At 40.9% G+C, this 22,213-nt stretch overlaps 1 protein-coding gene across 1 annotated transcript in view; it reads right to left on the reverse strand.

The window, feature by feature from the left end:
- Positions 1-14,965: 14,965 nt before the first annotated feature.
- AIG1 (androgen induced 1) overlaps positions 14,966-22,213 on the reverse strand; it is a 230,374-nt gene continuing 223,126 nt past the window's right edge. Inside the window, 1 exon segment of the mRNA XM_068550808.1 lies at positions 14,966-15,669. Within this exon segment, the coding sequence (XP_068406909.1) occupies positions 15,632-15,669 (38 nt within the window). The 3' untranslated portion in view covers positions 14,966-15,631.

Here is a 22,213-nt window from a genome sequence, read left to right on the forward strand (position 1 = left end):
GTATAGCAAGTACACAATCATGAGTCAGTTCACCTCCAGGACCAGGGCTCTCTCTATTTCAGGAGGATCTGCTGCCCAAACCCTTCTACCAGACACAGATGCTTTCATGAATGGATATTTAATTTTGTCAGTATTTTTCCCTGCATCTATTGAGATTGTCATATCTTTTTCTCTTCTATTCAGCTAACATAGTGAACTGATGGATTTTTTTTTTTGGCCACGCCTCGAGGCATATGGGATCTTAGTTTCCCGACCAGGGATGGAACCTGGGCCCCCTGCAGTGGAAGCGTGGAGTCTTAACCACTGGAGTGCCAGGGAAGTCGCATTGGTGGATTTTTATAAACTCCACTTAATAGTGATGGATTATCTTTTTTTATAAATTGCTGGATTCAACTTGCTAATGTTCTGTTAAGAAGTTTTGTCTTTGAGATCTTGAGGGATACTGGTCTCTAGGTCTCTTTTCTGTGTGATGTGTTTGGTTTGGTATTAGCAGGAGGGCCCCTAGACTGTGTGGGGTGCCAGGCAATTTTTTTTTTTTTTGCAAGGTCTTTGTCTATCTAAACAATTTGATAAAAATGTATTACAAAATCCATGGGCCTCTGTCAGGCATAGGTAGAAAAGAGGTGTTCAAGTATTTGTTTATTGTCTAATTGGTGCACATAAAGTTTCTTTGTAGCATCCAACTCTTCCTATTTAGGTCCAGGAACTGTTTCTTCCAGTTCTTTATTATCAAATGCATCATTTCTGGCTTCTTTCTTTCTTTTTTTTTTTTTGAGTTTCCACATTCAATTTTTATTTTTTTATGTCTTAAATATCTTTACTGGAGTATAATTGCTTTACAATGGTGTGTTAGTTTCTGCTTTATAACAAAGTGAATCAGCTTTACATATACATATATCCCCATATCCCCTCCCTCTTGCCTCTCCCTCCCACCCTCCCTATCCCACCCCTCTAGGTGGTCACAAAGCACCGAGCTGATCTCCCTGTGCTATGAGGCTGCTTCCCACTAGCCATCCATTTTACATTTGGTAGTGTGTATATGTTAGTGCCACTCTCTCACTTCGTCCCAGCTTCCCCTTCCCCCTCTGTGTCCTCAAGTCCGTTCTCTACGTCTGTGTCTTTATTCCTGCCCTGCCACTAGGTTCATCAGTACCATTTTTTTAGATTCCATATATGTGCGTTAGCATACGGTATTTGTTTTTCTCTTTCTGACTTACTTCACTCTGTATGACAGACTGTAGGTCCATCCACCTCATTACAAATAACTCAATTTCATTCCTTTTTATGGCTGAGTAATATTCCATTTGGCTTATTTCTTATCTCACAACTAGAGATGATGTAGCAATGCTGGTATTACTCATAAAGCTGGAATCTGTTTGCACTGTTTGCAGTATTACCTCTGCAATTCTCTACTACCTTTGATTTAATGCTGATCACACCATTACTCATGATGTCACATCACCCATCTGCCACCCATGAATACTGGCTTCCAATGAGACACAGTAAAGTTGTTACTATGCTTTGTTGATGGTGACCACAAATGCAGGTCTCACCCCAGGTGTGCAGGGAAATGTGAATGATATTTCTTTTTCTGGTCATGGTCAATGTTCTGTTTGGAATTTTAGAGTATGGATGTAGAAGTCTTTAGACTATAATCAGTGCATATCTAGCATGTGCTCTTTCTCAATGTTGACCACACTGCTGCTTTCCAGACACTGCCACGAGCTGGGAAAAGACGTGGGGGCCTGTGGGTAGAGCAGGAAGGGCAGTCCCATTTGTACAAGGAATGCCCCCTGATCATTTGGCATGATTAAAACCATCCTGGGTTAGCACAACCACACCAGTCAGAGGTGAGAGGGAGAAATCAATCGGAAAGGCAATAGGTGTGCTGAGCAATGATCTTAAAGCCCCCAGAGGAGAGGTGCAACCACTTCCAGGGGACTGCCTGACACAGCATACAGAGCTTTCAGAAGGGTTTGGGTGATCAACCCAGAAGCCAGAGTGCGGAGTGCACAGGGTGAGGCATTCTTGCCACCACAGGAAAAAGACGCCTGCTGCCTTCAGGGGCTGTGCTTACGGGCAGCACAGCAGTCAGAAAATGTAGGGGGTGAGATTCAAGGCATGGGTCCAAATATGTGGCTCAAACCCAAGTGTTGGCAGTGAACTCTTAGTAGCCCAGAGACCTAAACTTGCTATGTGTCTGACATAAGTGAGAGTCGCTCACACTCTGCACATCAGCTCCATTCTGGAGGCCCAACCTTTCATGATCCCTCAAAAGCAATATTGTGTTAGTCAGAGGGAGCAATCTGCTTGCCAGGCCTCCTTCCTGGTACTGGAACCTTGCCCTGGGATCTTGGGTTGACCCTATAGGTATGAATGCCTGAGCAAATAGGGGCATATGGTTGAGCCCAGGTGAAGGGTAGAGGGTCAGATAAGAAAGAACATGGGGCCAGGACTTCTGAGGGTCCCAGTCCAAGCTCAAGGCACCCTGCCCAAGGTGTCATTGCTAGCCTCAGCTGATCCCAGGCACCAGAGGGGACTTAGGAAATCTTAAGGAGTGCACTTCAAAGTATGGGGTTACCTGAGGCTTAAGAGTCCAGAGCAAGGATCCTCCTTGCTCAGGTGTAAGGGATATCTACTGGATATCAGAGTGATGCTGGCCTCATAGAATGAGTTGGGAAGCATTCCTCCCTCCTCTGTGATCGATAGCTGTTTATGCAGGATTGGTATTCTTTGTTCTTTAAATGTTTTTCCCCAGTTTTATTGAGATATAATTGGCATATAACATTGTGTTAGTTTAAGGTGTACAACATAATGATATGATATATGTATATACTGGAGAATAACTAGCACAATAAGTTTAGTTAACATTCATCACCTCACAGTTACAATTTATTTTCTTGTGATACGAACTTTTAAGATTTACTCTCTTAACAACTCTTTTGTTTTTTTAAGATTTATTATTTATTTATTTATTTATTTTAGGCTGTGTCAGGTCTTAGTTGTGGCAGACGGGATCTCCGTTGAGGTGCGTGGGCTCCTCTCTAGCTGTGGCCTGCTGGTTTTCTCTTCTCTGGTTGTAATGCATGGGCTTCAGAGCGCGTGGGCTCTGTAGTTTGCCACCCGGGGGGTCTAGTTGTGGCACGCGAGCTCAGTAGTTGCAGCACACGGGCTTAGTTGCCCCGCGGCATGTGGGATCTTAGTTCCCTGACCAGGAATCGAACCTGCATCCCCTGCATTGTGAGGCGGATTCTTTACCACTGGACCACCAGGGAAATCCCTCTTAACAACCTCCAAATATACAATATTGTTAACTATAGTTACCATGTTGTACATTACATCCCCCCAAATGCTTTATATTATAACTGGAAGTTAGTAACTTTTGACCACTTTCATCCATTTCCTCCACCTTCTACTCTCCACTTCTGGCAACCCCCATTCTGTGAGAGATGACTCCTTCTCTTTTTCCTTCTTCTTCTTTGTAGTTTAGTGCCTTCATTATACGCATTAGTACCCCAAACATCCCTTTCATGACTTGGGGCTCTTGATCCTCTCCAGGCTCAACGTCATTGTCTATAATCCTTCCTCACCTGGAGGGTTCCTTCATGTTCCCAATTTATGCATTCATTTGTTCATCTGTACAACAACTATTAAGGCTGCCTCGTGCCAGGCACGCTGAGGACCCCAGGACACAGTGAGAACACGGTGGACGCAGCCCGGCCTTCCAGGAGAGCATTAAACCACTAAACAAAGAGCCACCCCACCTTTACCTCTACTCTACGGGCCAGTGAGGACCCACAGGGTGCCCTCTCACTGGGGCAGCTCCCTGGGCCTTTGCCAGCTCCTGGTCCTGCGCAGGGACAGGGTTGGCCATGGACACTGACCAAGGGTCAGGGTCCCACCACCCACGTGTGAAGTAGAGTTGGTTCTGCTCCCTGCGACGTGGCCACAGGGGTAGCTGGAGAGGTCATTTGGTCACAGCCCCTGGGTTCTCCAGCCGCTCTGCTCACAGCCTGCCCCAGGCAAATGCTGTCGGGTTTCCCAGTGTAGGTGCCTAGGCCAGTCCCCCGCCCCGGGCCAGAACTGTGTGAGAGACTTCTTGAAAGTGGGGATTGTATTATTTCTTCTTTAAGTGTTTCATAGAATTTTCCAGTGAAGACTTCTGGGCCTGGAATTATCTTAGTGATAATTGAATTAGGAATTAAATTTATTCAGTTTTTATAGGGAATTTAGGTTTTCTATTTCTTCCTGAGCACATTTTGGTAATTTTTTTCTTTTCAAGGAAATTGTCTATTTTATCTGAATTTAAATTATTAGCATAAATTTGTTCATGATATTCTCTTATGACCATTTTAATGTCTGTAGGATTTCTAGTATAGTGTAGGATTTCCCTTCTTTCATTCCTAATATTGGTGAATGTTTATCTTCTTTTTTTTCTTGATCCGTTTAGCTAGAAGTTTATCAATTTTATCAATATTTTCAAAGAACCATTTTTTGGTTTCTTTGACTTTATTGTTTGTTCATTTCCTGTTTCATTCATTTTTGTTCTTATTATTTCCTTCTGTCTTTGACTTCAGGTTTGTTTTGATTTCTTCTTCTACCTGCTAAGGTAGACGATTAGAGCATTGGATTTAGACCTTTTTTTTTTTTTTCCCTAAAATAAGTATCTGTAGCTATAAATTTTCTTCTAAGCACTATTTTAGTTGTAGCACACAAATTTTGATATGTTGAATTTTCAATATCACTTAGTTCATTTTAATCCCATTGTAGCTGAAGAATATACTTAAAATGATTTCAATCCTTTTAAATATTTGAGACATTGTATTGCTCAGTATATGGTCTGCCTTGTTGTTATGTCCTGTGTGTACTTGAAAAGAATGTGTATTCTGCAGTTGTTACTAGGAGTGGTCTCTGTCAATTAGGTTAAGTTGGTTGATAGTATTATTTAAGTTTCTATACCCTTACTGATATCTTGTTTAACTGTTCTATCAATTACTTACTGAGTGTTGAAATATCCAATTACAATTGTGGATTTGCTGATTTCTTTTTCAAAACTATGAGTTTTTTTCCTTATGTATTTTGAAACAATTGTTAGTTGCACACACATTTAGGATTGTTATGTCTTTTTGATGAATTAGCAATTTTATCATTATAACGTTTTTCTTTTGTGTGTGTGTGTGTTTTAATTTTATTTATTTATTTATTTACTTATGGCTGTGTTGGGTCTTCGTTTCTGTGCGAGGGCTTTTTTTAGTTGCGGCGACCGGGGGCCACTCTTCATCGCGGTGCGCGGGCCTCTCACTATCGCGGCCTCTCATTGCGGAGCACAGGCTGTAGACGCGCAGGCTCAGTAATTGTGGCTCACAGGCCTAGTTGCTCCGTGGCATGTGGGCTCTTCCCAGACCAGGGCTCGAACCCGTGTGCCCTGCATTGGCAGGTGGATTCTCAACCACTGCGCCACCAGGGAAGTCCCACATGTTTTTCTTTATTCTGGTAGTATTCTTTGTTGTGAAGTTTATTTTGTCTGTTATTAATTTAGCTATTCCAGCTTTCTTATGACTAGTGGTGCATGTTGTATATTTTTAATCCTTTTATTTTTAACCAGTAACTTTATTTTAAAAATGAATTTCTTATAGGCAGACTATAGTTTGGTCTTGCCCTTTTACTCAGCCAGAAAATTCCTAACTCTTATTGAAATATTTAGATTCATGTAATTATTGAATGGTTGGGTTTAAATTTAAAATCTTATGATTTATTTTCTATTTGTTCCATCTGTTTTATGCTTCTTCTTCCCTTTTACTGCTTTCCACTAGATTATTTTTTTAACTTTATTGAGAAATAATTCATGTACAATAAACTGCATTCTTTTAAAATGTACATTTGATAAGTTTTGATAGTTGTATACACATATTGAATCACCACCACAATCAAGATACAGAACACTTCCATAATTGGGCATTTTTAGTATTCCATTTTATCTCCACAATTAGTTTATTAGCCATATCTCCCCTTTTTAGTAGTTGCCTTCAGATTTACGAATTACATCTTTAATTTATGACAGTTTGTCTTCAAAAACAGTATACCAATTTCTGAATTATGGAAGAACCTTTTAAAGTTTCCTTCTCCCATTCTTTGTGCTACAAGTTTTCATGCATTTTACTCCTACGTGTGTTTTAAACCTCACAATGTATTGTTTTATTTTTGCTTTAAACATTCATTATCTTTTAAAGAGATAATAATACGAGAAAATGACATATATTTACCCACAAATTTGCCATTTTTAATATTCTTCATTCTGTATGGACAGCCAAGTTCCATCTGGTTTCATTTGCCTTCTGCCCGTACTGCAGGTGTAGTGCTGATGAAAGAGTCTCTCAACTTTAGTTTGTCTCAAAAAAAATCTCTATTTTGCCTTAATTTTGGAAATACATTTCTCTGGGTATGTAACTTTAGGTTCACTGTTATTTTCTGTCAGCACTTTAACGATGTCATTACATTTCTTTGAACTTGCATAATTTCTGAGAAGAAATCTATGATTCTTATCTTTATCCCTTTCTATGTAATCTGTCTTTTTTCTACGGACAGTTTTAAGATTTTCTCTTTATGACTTGCTTTCAGTAACATGATTATTATTTCTCTTGATGTGATTTTCTTTGTTTTTATCCTGCGTGGGATCTGTTGAGCTCAGATTTGTGGATTTATAGTTTTCAACAAATTTGGAAAAATTTCTGCCATTATTTATTCAAATATTATTTTCTGCCTCCTCCCCTTCTCTTCTTTTTAAAAATAGGACTCCAGTTATATATATATAGTTCCACAAGTCACTGAGACTGTGTTCATTTTCTTCCCCCAGTCTTTCTATTCTCTGTGCTTCAGGATGGATAATTTCTATTGCAAGGTTTTCACATTCACAGATCCTTTTCCCCCTACATTCTCTAATCTTCTGTCAAACCCATTCAGTGTATTTTTTATACATAAAAGTTTTGTTTGCATTTTTAACATCTTCCCTTTTTTCTCCCAGTCATGTCAACTTTCCCTCTGTCTTCTTGACCTATGGAGTACATTTATAATAGTCACTTTAATGTCTTTGTCAGGTAATTTCATCTCTATCAGTTCTGAGTCTGTTTCTATTGACTGACTTTTCCCTTGGTTTTGGGTCAAGTTCTCCTGCATCTTGCATGTCTAGAAATTTTGGTTGGATGCCAGGCATGATAAATTTTGTCTTGAATTTTTGTTTTGTTTTGTTCTTCCTTAAAGGGTAGTGTTCTTTTCTCTCTCAGGCAGTTAGTTTCTGAAGATCAGTTTAATAATTTTGAAGCTACTTTTAACGCTTTAAAGAGTGGGACTTGACTAACATTTACTCAAGAACAGTGACTCATACCTGGCCCTTTATGCCCTTTCTGTTCAACGAGGTGTCTTTACTCTGGCTAGTGGGAACACGAATTACTCCTGGCCTTAAATGGGCTCTTGGATTTATTCAGTTTATAGACCCTCAGTAATTGTTCTTTTCCTCAAACTGTAGAGCTTCATCCTATTCATGTGAAGACTGATATTCAGCCAAAGACTAGAAGGAACTCTATGCAGATTTTTGCAGCCCCTTCTCTTCAGAGCTCCCTTACCATCCAGTACTCTCTCCACAAATTCTACCACCTCAAGATCTCTGAACTCTGGGCTCCTTAACTCAGTGAGAGCCCCAGGGCTTTGTTTGAGATTCCCCTCCCAGTGCTATGACCTGGGAATCGCCTCCAGGCAGAAAGCCAAGGCGATTAAAGGGCACACATAGTTAATTCTCTTTCTTCAGGGATCACAGCCTTCAGCAGCTCTGTTGACCAATGTCTGAAAATTAGTTCTTTTATTATATTTTAACAATCTTTTCTAGTTCACAGTGTGGGGGAGATAATTCCAGATGTTATCACTTCTTCATGGCTGGAAGCAGAAATTCCCTAGACACAATGTGCTTTCTTTCAACTTTGCCTTAATATTCTGCTTTGAGTGCAGAATACATGCTGCAAATTGCCGGGTTCTATCACAGACGCAAACTCTATTTATTACTGGGCTTCCTCCCCTCATCCCTACCACCCTCAGTTCTCAGAAACTTTTACCCAGACTTTCAACTAGACTTTTGAAATCAGTATAGGGACTTCCTAAATTATAATTGAACTAGTGCCAAGATTATAGTCTCCAGTTGAGCCAGTTTAAGTGGAAAACTCACTTCTTAGAGGTACAATCTTTTAGGGGATCTGTCTTTGGAAAACCATTTTGTAATATAAAAATTCCAAAATTACTGGTAACTATACTACAGAATTTATATATATAAAAGGAGTGGTAAAATGGTGATGAAGGACATTTGTGCTTCCCTGGAACTGCCAACCAGAATCTATGGTTCAGGATAAAACTTGCCAAGTGTCTCACCTCTTCAGTTCAGAGAGCTGCCTTCTTGATGCCAGTCCCACATTGTGAGATGTGCTAACAGAAGGCCTTCAGCAGAACCAGTTTCTTTTTCTATAGGTTTGTTTTATTTTATTTTATTTATTTATGGCTGTGTTGGGTCTTCGTTTCTGTGCGAGGGCTTCCTCTAGTTGCGGCAAGCGCAGGCCGCTCTTCATCGCAGTGCGCGGGCCTCTCACTATCGCGGCCTCTCTTGTTGCGCAGCACAGGCTCCAGACGCGCAAGCTCAGCAATTGTGGCTCACGGGCCTAGTTGCTCCGCGGCATGTGGGATCTTCCCAGACCAGGGCTCGAACCCGTGTCCCCTGCATTGGCAGGCAGATTCTCAACCACTGCGCCACCAGGGAAGCCCAGAACCAGTTTCTTAAACCCCACTACTTTGGTCTTTATAGAATAAAGAACACAGCGGGGACAAGGGTATTAGACTTCTGAAGGAAGGTTCATGAAGTATTAACAATGCCTTTTCCTTCCTTCCTTCCTTGCTGGAGAGCCTGGGAGACAGAAAGCAGGGAGATTTCTATTTGTTCCACCCTCTTCTGTTGAAATCTGTGTTTCCCCAATTCCCTCCACCCTCAGTAAGAGCTGTGGGGTTGGGGGTAGGGTTGTGTGCCATGGAGCTGACAGAACATTTGGTGCTGCTGCTGGAGCTGTGAGAGAGGGTGCCCCAGAGCAGCCTGGGTACCCACCCTTAGCTTGGCAAGGATGGAGGAGTGCCTGCCATGGAAGGTAGCTGGGGCTGGACAGAAGCAGAGACCTCGGGGTGGATTGCTTGTTGCCTTGGAAATAGGGGAGCAGAGGACAGGGGTACTGTGCTAGGGTGGACCCTTGTGGAGCTCCCTAAAGAGCTGACAGTTTCATCCCCACTCTAAAGCCAGAGCCAACACTTGTTTCCAGCCCCTTGGTGTCAGACTGAGAGGCAGAGAAGGGAGATGCCAGCTCTGATGTCATTTGCTCTACAAGCAGAAGTCCCTCCCTTTTTCCCCAGGCACAGGGAGGAAAGAGAGGGGGATGGGGAAGTTTTGACAGTTTGGATTTCAAAAAGCACAGGATGAAATATTAAACCTGAATGGGATGAAGAAATAAGGTGTCTGGCTCAGGCAGGAGGCAGGGTTGAGGGCCCAGAACATTTAGCGCTGCTTGATAATGAATGAATTCCATTCTTGCAAATACCTATGTTGAGACTATTCTTTCAAACTTATTAATATGCTTGTGCATGTATGTAAAACTGGAGATAGCAGTAAAAAAGCTCTTACATTGTGTTTGATTTTACACGCTTGCACAATTAATTCCCTTGAGAGAATATTACTGCGTGGGTTGATTTGACTGGGGCTTTGAAAATGTATATTTTCAATAAAGCTTGGACATAAGATGGCTACCTCTCTTCCTGGCAAATATCCCTGTAGCTAACATAGGCATTTGTTATTACTCCAAAATCCTTCGAATTGTACTTGAAATTAGAGTTATCTGTCTCAAAAATTTTTATTGCTTAGTTGATGAGGAGGCAAAGCATCCAAATGTCTTTGGATGTTTCCATGGGGACTTCTTCAATGATCCTCAGCACTTCCATTTCAATAAATCAGATTCTGAGCGACTTTGACAGGCTTTCAGCACTGGGTAATTGGTTTGGCTTAGTGAAGGACAGCAGTGTTGGTCACTCAATGATTAGAAAGTCACAAATATGAGTTTTAGATATTACCATGTGGCTATTACTCTGTGTGTAGAGGTGTGTGTGTGTGTGTGTGTTTAGCATAGCACAAGTCTAGCCCACATAAACATATAAAAATGCTTAATGATAACATATGTTCCTTATTGCTGCTGTAAAAAATTATCAAAACTTAGTGGCTTAAAACTCAAATTAATTACCTAAAAGTTCTGGAGGTCAGAAGTCCTAAAGTCAAGGTGCTAATAAGGGCAGTATTGAGGCTCTGGGGGAGAGTCTGTTTCCTTGCCTTTTTGAGCCTCTAGAGGCTACCTGCAATCTTTGGCTTGTGGCCTCTTCCTTGCATCACTCCAACTTCTGTTACCATGGTCACATGTCTTGCAATCACTGTGAGTTTCCTGCTCCCTCTTACAGGGACCTTTGTAATTACGCTGGATACACTGGATAATCCAGGGTAACCGTCACATATCAAAATCTTTACCTTAATTCTATGTCAAAGTCCCTTTTGCCATGAAAGGTAAGATATTCAAAGGCTCTGGTGATTAGAGGATGTGGACATCTTTGGGGGATGTTACTACCACGTCCCATTAACTAAAAAAGCAAAAAATCGTATGATCTTGTGCACCTGTAAAACGTTAAATTCCAATAACTGTTATGATCATGACTTCCTATCTGTCTATTGCCCTTATTTCCCTGTCTGCAACCTTATTGAGACTGCCAATCTCTGGACCATTTTACTGTGTCCCAATGTTGGTCCTCTGTCTTTCCTCCTCAGTTCCTTCTAGACCCCGTGGTTCATCCTTCTGACCATCCTTGCCAATGCCCTTGGCTCACATCTGCTTGTTCTTTTGTGGCACCTACTTTCAACTTCTTTATGATGCCTGGTTTGTTGAAGTCTCTTGGAGGAAATCCCCAAATGGTCCTTGTTATCACCAAGGTAAATTCATGATCTTTGAGAGCCCTCAGTGTGGGCTTGACAGCTTTCTATATTTTCATAGCCTAGGCCACTCTTTTAGGGTACGTTATGGACTCCAACCCCATTCTCTGTTCTCTCACTCTCTTCAGACAATTCTTTGAGGAAAAAATTGCAGCCATCAAAGCCACCAAAAAAGAAGTCCATGAACTTTGCCCTTTGTCCTGCAAACTCACTTCCAAGGACTTTTGTCTCTTTCCTCTTTCCTGTGACAGTGGGAGAGGTGTTTCCTCCTAAGGCTAACCCATAATAGTCACAAACCAGGAATATCCACAATTGATTCACATTCCCCTCGCAGGCTGTGTTCTACAGGTCTAAGTTCTGCTTTCAAAATGGCATTCTGGGGGACTCCCTGGTGGTCCAGTGGTTTGGACTCTGCACTTCCACCACAGGGGTCATAGGTTCAATCCCTGGTCAGGGAACTAAGATCCTGCATGGCTCGGGGTGTGGCCAAAAACAAAAAATGGCATTCTGTAATTGCTAGCTCTACTTCTTTACCATCCACTAATGCCAATGACTCCTCAATTCTCTGGAATCTAGATTCTGTCCCTACAATTTCACTGAATTGGCACCTGACCTACATACAGAAAAATCCAAAGTCAAGTTCATTATCAAACCCATCCCAGGCTAATTCTCCTCCAGGTTTCTTATTTAAGGAAATGGTGCTCTCATTATCTTGATCGCATCTTAGATGGTATTCTCTCAATTACCCTACAGTATATCAGCTACAAGACCTGAAGATTCAATTTCTTAATATATGTTATATTCAATTTCCTCATATATATTATATATAATAGTCAATTTCCTAATACCTATATTATACATAAATACATTATACATTATTGTACATATACTATACATATTATATATAATACGTACATACTTTTCCCATATCTCTATTATAGGATCAGATGTTCATCTATATTCTTATATATTTTATACTTTTTTTTACATTTCATTATTTAATCTATCTGAAATTGTATGTGTGTACGTTTTGCGTGTGTGTGTGGGTGTGTGTTTTAAGGGAGGAATCTAGCTTTTTCTTCTTTACCAAATAGTTATTCATTTGTGGTAGCACCTTTCAATCATTTAGTATGCCTTGCTGATTTGAAATGCTATCTTTATTATTTACTAAATGTATATATATTCTAGGACCTGTTTCTGGGTTTGCTTTCTATTTTATTGATTTTCCTCTCTATTCTTGAGCCATACCACAGTATTTTAGTTATTGCATTTTTATAATATGTTTTAACAGCACAAGTATGCTTGAATTATGTGTCATTTTCAAGATTTTTCAGTTGTTTTTACCTGTTTCTTCTGTTAAATGAAAAAAAAACTTTGGCAATTTTAGAATGGAGTTATATAGTACTTATAAATTATTTGGAGGAAGAAATAACCTCTTTAAGAATGGAGTCTTCTTTTCCAGAATTTAGGATATTTTTCCATTTTTATTTGTCTTTTTAAAAAGTCCCTCAGGAGAAAAATGTACATCATTTTGTCATGAAAAATTATCATTTTATTATAGTATCAGATTTAGGTTGCTGGTATTTTATCTATGATAAGCAAAATTTTGGTTTTATTTTGAGGGGTATATTAAGTCTGAAAAATAATTTGAGAAGCTCTTCATTCTTCTGCACCTTTGGTACAATTTCTTGTTAAACGCTTGCCTATTAATTTGCATTAGTTAATTATTATTTCTTGTTCCAGAAGTGGAGCTAGAAGCGCATTCCTCCTCCTCTCCCCTCCTCAAGAACGTGGATGGCGGATTCGTCTTTACACTTGCACGTAGAGAAAAGGGTAAAGCGTGAACATCCTTTTGAGCACTGGTGGGGTTAAGCCGGAGGTTCCAAGCCAAAGGGAGAAACCGCAGGTCATTTTTTTCTCACCACTCGGTGATTATAGAGCAAGTAGTAGAGTCATCCGGATGGATTCTGCTCCAGGACAAGCCTGGAGTTTCTGTGAAGGGTCAGTGGGTGCATTGGCAGCACCTGGGCTGGGTGGGCGTGTCTTAGCACACTCCCTTTCCCCGGAGGGACAGCCCTGGGTGTCTTGCCAGAAGTGTGGCCAGAGTTCAGGGCCTGGGGTTCCCAAAGCAAAGATGACCCACCATGGGAAAACCAAACCAAACCCCAAATCTGATTGTATAATCGTATTTCAAACCTAGCAGTGATGTATAAATCCAACGTGCTGCAGTATAAGTGAGTTGAATCAGCCTTAGGTCTAAGGCCCCACAGGTGTCAACTCCTTTAGGTGTTGGTTTGGTGGCAAAAAGTAGGAAAGTGTTATTTGCTAAAGAAGAGGGGTAGTAACAGGGCTCCAGATGAACTGTCCCAGAAAGTCCTTAAAAATATTCCATTCCTTGAGGTTTCTTCATTCTGAGAGTCAACTGGAGAAATAATTTCCTTTTAAATGGTGGTTTTTCTTCTTTCCTGCCTTTTTTTTTTTTTTAAACAACATTTGATTTTCTGTTAATAATATCAATTCTATAGTTATATAAAACTTTTTTTTTAAAACGTAGACCTTTCTCACTTCAGGTCAGAATATAACTTATTTGATGCTAGATGTAACACACAAACCTCTCAGAAAAATAACACTGTCACGGACATCTTTATCTGGTTTCTGACCTTAAAAGGGAATGCCTTTGGTGTTTGAGATGACTGTTTCTTCTCATGATATGAGATATTGTTATATTACTAATGGTATTTTCAAAAATAAATGTTAAAATTTCTCAAATGCCTTAGAGCAACTGTGGAGAGAATCATATGATTTTTTCTTTGTGCACTATTGAGACAATGTTTTTAACAAAAATTCTAATATTAAGCCAGCCTTGAATTTTTAGAATAAACCTTACTTTTGAAAAATGATTTCTATAGTGTTGGCTTTATGTTGCTGACATTTTAGCTAAAGCAAGTAAAAAAGTATTTTTTTGCACGTTGCCTTTGTTTTGAGAGTTTTATTAACTTTGAAAAATAATTTGGGAAGTGTTTCATCATTCTGTAATCTTGGAACAGTTTAATAAACATGAGAATTGTTACTTGAAAGTTTTCAAGAACTTGCTCATAAAATGCTCTGGACCCAACTCCTTTTTTGGAGACAGTTAATTGAACATTAAAAAAAATGGCTTTCCACAGGGAGATCAGCTCGGTGCTTTGTGACCACCTAGAGGGGTGGGATAGGGAGGGTGGGAGGGAGATGCAAGCGGGAGGAGATATGAGGATATATGTTTATGTATAGCTGATTCACTTTGTTATACAGCAGAAACTAACACACCCTTGTAAAGCAATTATACTTCAATAAAGATGTTTAAAAAAATGGCTTTCACGAATATCAGTCTATTACAGCTTTCTAATTCTTATTGAATCCATTTTCCTTGAATTTCATTGGATTCTAAGAATTTGTTGTCATAGTTATGACACTTGTATAATTAAAAATTTGTTCACATCTGTGCTTGTATTGCCAAGTAGTTTGTGTTTCTCTCTTTTCAGTTAATATATCAGTAGTTTCATATTTTAATGCTATTTGTATAGATGAGATACTGCATTTATTAATCAATTTATTTATCAGTTCCGCTGTTTTTTTTCTTGCTGCCTTAATTTCTGCTTTTATTTTTATTCGCTCCTTCCTTGTATTTCTCTAATATTTATTTTTATGTGTTTTCTACTACATATTTGGCATTAGTATTATTTAAAAATCATTGTGGTCAAAGACTTTGTAAGTTAGCTTTTTTTTTTCAACAAGATTATTCTTTTTGGATTTATCAAAAAGATACATATTTTTAAAATAAAAAAATTGCAAGAACCAGGCTCAGTAAACCCATTTTCAACAGGTGATAGAAACAAAATAAGAAAGGAAACACCAGTGTTGTTAGGGGTTTGAGACGCACCATGCAGGCATTAGGCTAGGAGTTGCTTGCACTTTATTAAAGTTATAGTTTGCATCTAGGAAATGTTTCACAAAATTAAATCATGAGATCCAAATACACTCAGGGTTTTAACTAAATCAATGCAATTATTACTCATATTGCCTGTTGGAGACAACTGTGACATTATTGCAATAGGGAACATCCATCTCGTTTCCTCCAGGCTTATGCTTACATTCTTCAGCCTCCTGTAAGGACTAAATAAATACATGAATGCTATGCCTCACATCTGCTCCTTTGACTTTCACATATTTCTCAACAAGAAACACAATAGGATTCTATTCTTCCTTGATTAAATGGAATTACAATTGCAAAAATTAAAATCCAATGACCAATTTTAGTTTTAAAAATTAGAAGAGGTAAAAAAAAAAAAGAAAAAAAGATGTTATTATCAATAATGAATTTGGAAAGAATTCTTTAAAACACAGTTGAGGGCAAGTTATTTTGGAAATATCTGTATTTTATTCTTATATATATATTTCTGCATAAAAGGTGTTCCCTCTCTCTGGGGCAGGGAGGTGAAGGCGGATTCCAATGGTTTCTTTGAAGCTTCCTCTCCTGTGTTACCAACGCCCGGGGGTAATGAGTCTTCATTGGTGGCTCCATCCTGCTCTTCCGTTTAGACTTAGATCTCATTCCAATTTAGGCTTCTCTTTCTCTTCTTCCATACCTAGAAATACAGGCAAAGTTCTTTATTTGGACACCAGATTAAACTAGGAGCAGGTTTGCCACTCTCATCTCTCCACACTTCTCCCCACAAACCCTTCATGCCCACCCCTTTTCTCCTCGCTAAGAAGAAAAGTCATTTACAACTTTCTCCAGAAACTTCCTCAGTGACCTCCCTCCCTCCCCTTCCCCCCAAATCGGGACATAACTTCTCTGAGACACACCCAGCTCTTAAGGCCTCTGGGAGTGAGGGACGCAAGTTAGTTCTTGACTCGTTGAGTTTGCACAGAAATCCCAACCGGACTGCCTTGTAAACAGCTTCTAGCAACAGGAGGTGTGGAGCTGATGAGTTTCAAAGAGACCTCATTTATTTTTATTTTACTCCTGTCCCTTCCCAAGGCAAGGACTCTGGATTTTCAAAAGCAAATCTTTTTTGTTTATTTGTTTTGTTTTGTTTTTAAGGCCCATAGAGAGCTTATTAGCCACAAGAACTATTTATTTCCAGACCCACGTGTACTTAAACTCAAGTTCTCCCTCTGTTCTACCCAGGCCTGGTAGAACTATGTTTTTCTTCCTGAAAGACTCATACGTACTGGACTGGTAAGACCTTGCCTGTTGTCTGTAATGAATAGTTAGTGATATTTCATTTTCCCGGAGATGAAAATGTTTAAGTCACTCTCATAAATTAAAGTTAAATCTGGCAAATGCTCCCCACTTCTTTTTTCTTTTGCTTCTATGTAAACACCTTTCTCCTAACACCAAATTCTCAGAGCCTTTTTGCTGGAACAAAAGAACCCCAGATACTGCATTGCAGGTTTTGTTGGTATTCTCTTATAAGCTGCAAATTCTCTGAAGGTAGAGCCCTTAACTGTTTTGTTCCTGATTATATCCCAAGCACCTAACACAGTGTCTGTCTGAGAGTAGGAGTTCAATTAATCTTTATGGAATAAATTAATAAACGGTGAACATAGAGAAGGCCGAACTAGTGGGAAAGCAGTAGGATGAAACGTGGAGGGTTGTCACAATAGGGCTTAGAGTAGGAGAGACACCCCTGCGCCTTCCCCCAGCTCCCAGCTCCTAGCACCATGTGTTTGTGTGATCAGGGTGGTAGCAGCAGAATGCGGGTAACACTCTCAGAACAGGTGTCCTTAGACAGTCTTTTACGTTTGGTTTTCATGACTAAGGAACTGGCAGAGATCTGTAACACTTTTTCCAAAGTACTTCTCAGAAATCATGTTAAGGAAAACTTCAGATTGAAGAGTAAGGACGTCTGAAGGGAGGAGGAATAGGGTTGAGGGGGAGAAGGCAGGGGATGGCTTAGTTGTTGGGTAACCAAGGCAAAGGCAGAAAAACGCAACATAGATTCTGTTCAAACAGCACACATGACTTGGGTCCCAGCTCTGTCCCATGTTCCCTCTCCTGTGGAGAAGCTAATAACTGCTTGCTTTTCTTTTCAAAGTCTCTTTTCTCCTAAGTGTTCTCCTGCAGATGGGTTGAGTTGGCAGCAATAGTGGAATCTTAAAAAGCGGGGGTGGAGAACAGGGGGTGTTCATTGACCCAGACAGGGAAAATGGCTCCCCACCTACTTTAGTTTGGCAGCTTTGAGGTGGACGGAAAAAACTAGACAGCTGTAAATAATATTTGGAAGAACCAGAGGTATAATTTCCACACAACTAGCAGAAAGAAACCTGTCACAAAGCTGAGGCAGGATGCTCTTTCAGAAACGTAGAGGAAGAGCTGATTGACCCTGAGAGAGTCAGTCACATGCGGTTCCCCCATGCTGGGAGAGGGGCCTGCCGGGCGGCGCTGGAACCCTGGAGGCCTGCGTGGGACATGAGCTGGATGGAAGTCTGGGGGAGAACAAAGGCAGAGGTTTCTGTCACGTGGGCCTGGCTCCGACCTCCTCTCCCTTCTCCTCTTTTACCTGTTTTCTCCGCCCTCACCCCAACCTTTCACTTTTGGACACTTGCATTTCTCGTCGTATAAAATTTGACTTTAATAAGACTGGTCATCCCAGTCAGACACACTAGAATTAGAATAAATTTTTAGCTTAAGCACAGAATATTTCAGCAATTATAGGCTGAACTGTGTCTCCCTCAAATTCATGTGTTGAAGTCCTGATGCCCAGGGCCTCAGAATGTGACAGGAGGCCAAGGGTGTGTCTGCACAACCATTTGCTAAAGAGATGAGGCATGTGACTCATGGATCCAAGGAACCATCTCAGTAGAAGCCAGGAAGGACCTGTGGGAGACCTCTCATCTGATGACTTGGAACCCCACGAATTACACGGGAGAATTCTGTACCAGCAGAAACACAGCCAGCCTGGACTGAAAGAGACAGAGACAGGATGAAATAAAGGAAGAATGAATCTGAAGGTGGCCCAGGGGCTGGCTGCTCCTTGGCCCCAGAGGGCCGCCACCCAGCGCCAAGAGGGTGGGGCCACACCCCCCTTCCTGAGGAGTCCTGAGGATATGGCATTCGGCCAAAGAGGATTATTCTCAAGCCTTAAACTCGAACGGAATTTGTCCTGCTAGCTTTCAAACTTGGTTGAGAACTGTGACCCTTTTCTCCCTATGATTCTGTTTTTTGGAAAGGGGAATGTATGTTCTATGCCTGTTCTACCACTGTGTTTTGGAAGTAGATAAATTCCTGTCTGGTTTCACAGGTTCACAACTGGAGAGCAATTTTGCTTCAGCATGAATCATACCCTGGGTCTTACCCATACCTGATTTAGATGATATTTAAGATGAGATTTTGGACATAAGAGTTGATGCTGGAAATACTTTGGGGGTTGTTGGGAATGTACTTTGCATGAATGAAGGACATGAATTTTGGGGGGCAGAGGTAGAATGTTATGGGCCGAATTGTGTCTCTTCAAACATAACCCCTCTTACCTCAGAATGTGATTGTATTTGGGAATAGGGTCTTTTCCAAGTTAAAATTAGGGTGAGCCCTAATCAAATATGGCTGATGTCTTTACAAAAAGGGGAAATGTGGAGATAGCCTCACGTATAGGGGAGAATGCCATGTAAACATGAAGCCGGTCATCTACAAACCAAGGAGAGAGGCCTGGGCCAGATCCCTCCCTCACAGTCCTCAGAAGCAACCAATCCTGCCAATCTCCCGATTTTGGACTTCAGACCTCCAGAACTGTGGGACATTACATTTCTATTGTTTAAGCTCTTTAGTGGTCCTTTGTTGTAGCTTCCCTAGCAAACCAATGTAACATCCACAAAGCCACCTTGAGTTTCTTTTCTTTTCTTTTCTTTTCTTTTCTTTTCTTTTTTCTTTCTTTCTTTCCTTCTTTCTTTCTTTCTGGCTGTGTTGGGTCTTCGTTTCTGTGTGAGGGCTTTCTCTAGTTGTGGCAAGTGGGGGCCACTCTTCATCGCGGTGCGTGGGCCTGTCACTATCGCGGTCTCTCTTGTTGCGGAGCACAGGCTCCAGACGCGCAGGCTCAGTAGGTGTGGCTCACGGGCCTAGTCGCTCCGCGGCATGTGGGATCTTCCCAGACCAGGGCTCGAACCCGTGTCGCCTGCATTGGCAGGCAGATTCTCAACCACTGCGCCACCAGGGAAGCCCTTATTTATTTTTTAAAAAAATATTTATTTATTTTGGCTGTGTTGGGTCTTCGTTGCTGTGTGTGGGCTTTTCTCTAGCTGCAGTGAGCGGGGGCTACTCTTCGTTGCGGTGCGTGGGCTTCTCATTGTGGTGGCTTCTCTTGTTGCAGAGCATGAGCTCTAGGTGTGTGGGCTTCAGTAGTTGCAGCACGTGGGCTTAGTAGTTGTGGCGTGTGGGCTCTAGGGCACACAGGCTCAGTAGTTGTGGCGCGTGGGCTCTAGGGCACACAGGCTCAGTAGTTGTGGCTCGTGGGCTCTAGAGTGCAGGCTCGATAGATGCGGCTCACGGGCTTAGTTGCTCTGCGGCATGTGGGATCTTCCTGGACCAGGGCTCGAACCCGTGTCCTCTGCATTGGCAGGTGGATTCTTAACCACTGCACCACCAGGGAAGTCCGAGTTACTTTCTTTTAAAAAGAGCAAATGCTTCATTGTTAATTTAGCCTATTTTAAGGGCTTTTTGTTCATAGTTCATATCAGGCTTATCTGTTTTGTTATTTTATAAGCTAGATCCATGATTCTGCATAAAATTTCTGAGCTCTCATGTGTCTGGGTTTCCAATGGTGACATTCTGATGGTTTACTAGAAATAACAGAGGATTGAACATCAGTCAGAAGGTGTTGACTTTGCAACCACTTATTTATTTTTTTAAATTAATTAATTAATTTATTTATGGCTGTGTTGGGTCTTCGTTTCTGTGCGAGGGCTTTCTCTAGTTGTGGCAAGCGGGGGCCACTTTTCATCGCGGTGCGCGGGCCTCTCACTATCGCGGCCTCTCTTGTTGCGGAGCAGAGGCTCCAGACGCGCAAGCTCAGTAATTGTGGCTCACGGGCCCAGTTGCTCCGCGGCATGTGGGATCTTCCCAGACCAGGGCTCGAACCCGTGTCCCCTGCATTGACAGGCAGATTCTCAACCACTGCGCCACCAGGGAAGCCACAACCACTTATTTTGGTGGGTCACTTATTGCTGGGCCTCAGCTGCCTCTTAGTAAAAAAAAAAAAAATTGGCATAGATGGTTTCTAATCTAATTTTTGATTCTAAGATTCTGTAATAATGTGATTTTTATTTTGAAGTTGAAGCCAACATAACCAAGTGAAGGAAGCTGAGCCATTAAAAATCTGTAAAGATGGATCCAAGGAAGGGGGCTCAAATGTGGTATTCCTGCTCCTTGGGGGGTTTTATTTGGGGTGTAATAAATGTACTCAGGATTGTAATACTGTACTTGATTGTATTCAATTCCTTCTAATACATACACACACACATGCACACACAGAAACGACTGCTTTTAATCAACAGTTTCAAACTCAACTACCTACAGAACCAAGCCGCTGTGAGGGAGCAAAATGGCCTGGTGAGAACTAGGGAAAATTAAAGGGCCATATTACGGGGGCAACTGATACTCATTTCTAATCCATTGTTGCCAGAAGAGGATAGTGGGCTTGGTGTTGCCAGATGTTAAAATACTTGATTAGCTGAGAAATCTGTCCTTTATGTGAAATCTCCCAATTTTTATATGTTGGTTCAAAAACAAAAATCCTATGTAGGCCTAACAAAACTTTTTGGCAGGTAAAATTTGGAGGAGGCCATCAGTTTGCAATCACTCTCATAAACAAAAAAGATGCACTTGACACAAAACATCTGCCTCTGGGGAATTAACTAGATGGTTCCATGTAGATAAAATTAATCTCTACCTCTGAAATGAGTTACAAAATGTTAGTCAACCTTAACTCATGTTATTAAGAGAATGGCACAAATTAAATTGGACAGATCATTAAAAACAAGAAACAAAAACCTTAGCTTCACTATTCATTTTTAATGTCTAACTCAAAGCTGCTAAACAGCAATATTCTATTAATCTAGACTGGATTTTTTCTCTCCTGGTTTTCAGGCAATCTTCTCTTAAAAGTAGTAAAACAACGGCCAAATGAACTTTGGAATCGAGCTAATCAAGGGGAAACAGGAGTCATAAGTACTTCCTGAATAACATAGATTGGATACATTAGCTTAAATTTAAATATAGCCGTTCTCCCAAGAAGCTGAGAAAAGTTTATATTTTGTTTTGAAAATATTCTTGTAAGTTAACTAAATATTTTTATAAGTTATCTAATAGAGAAAGATTACAATCCCTATTGAACAGAGAAGAAAATTATTAAAAGATTAATTTCTGGTCCCCCAAGCTGTAGCCGGAATTGGTAAAAATATTTAACACTTTTTCTAATAGACCACTGCCTAAGATCAAGCCAGCTACTGAGAAAGGAAACCCTCAAATTCCTCTGGGCCATTTAACATTGGCTAACACCTTGACGCATACAGTCCTAGAAGATCCATGCGCAGAAGTCCAATTCAATAACATGCAATGACTGTGTTTTATTTGTCTAATTAGATCAACTTCCTGGCATAGTATTTGGCACAAAGGAGGGTGCTCAATGTTTGTGGAACAGAGATCATTTGCAGGTGATGTCTACAATGTCGTGACTGTATTGGAGGCGATACCCAGAGGTCTCTAAAATCCCCAAACCATCTTGCCTTTGGATGTATTTTCATGCAGGACTCAAATCACTACATTATCTGTGCTGTCGTTTTTTCCACCTTCCTATTTTTACGTTATCTGACATACACTTTGGACAAATTTTGTTTTGCACAGCTGGGGTAAGATTACGTGCCTTGCCAAGATGGAGGCTCTGCCATAAATAGAAACAAAAGGGAAATCAAATCATAGGTGAAGAGAGTTTTTGCAGCAATGAAGTATTACCCTTTACTGCCCGTCCCTCTTTGCTACCTTCAAGTCTTGAATATGACAGTCACTGCTTCATCACACTTGCCAGAGATATTCTGCACTGCTGAGGGTTCTGGCAGAGTGGTGGCAAGCCCTCTTGGAAGCTGCTGCGCCCACGCGAAGGATGATGTAAGAAGTGGAGATCTGGCTGATTTCTA

This window comes from Eschrichtius robustus, chromosome 9, assembly GCF_028021215.1.
Source record: "Eschrichtius robustus isolate mEscRob2 chromosome 9, mEscRob2.pri, whole genome shotgun sequence".
NCBI lineage: Eukaryota > Metazoa > Chordata > Mammalia > Artiodactyla > Eschrichtiidae > Eschrichtius > Eschrichtius robustus.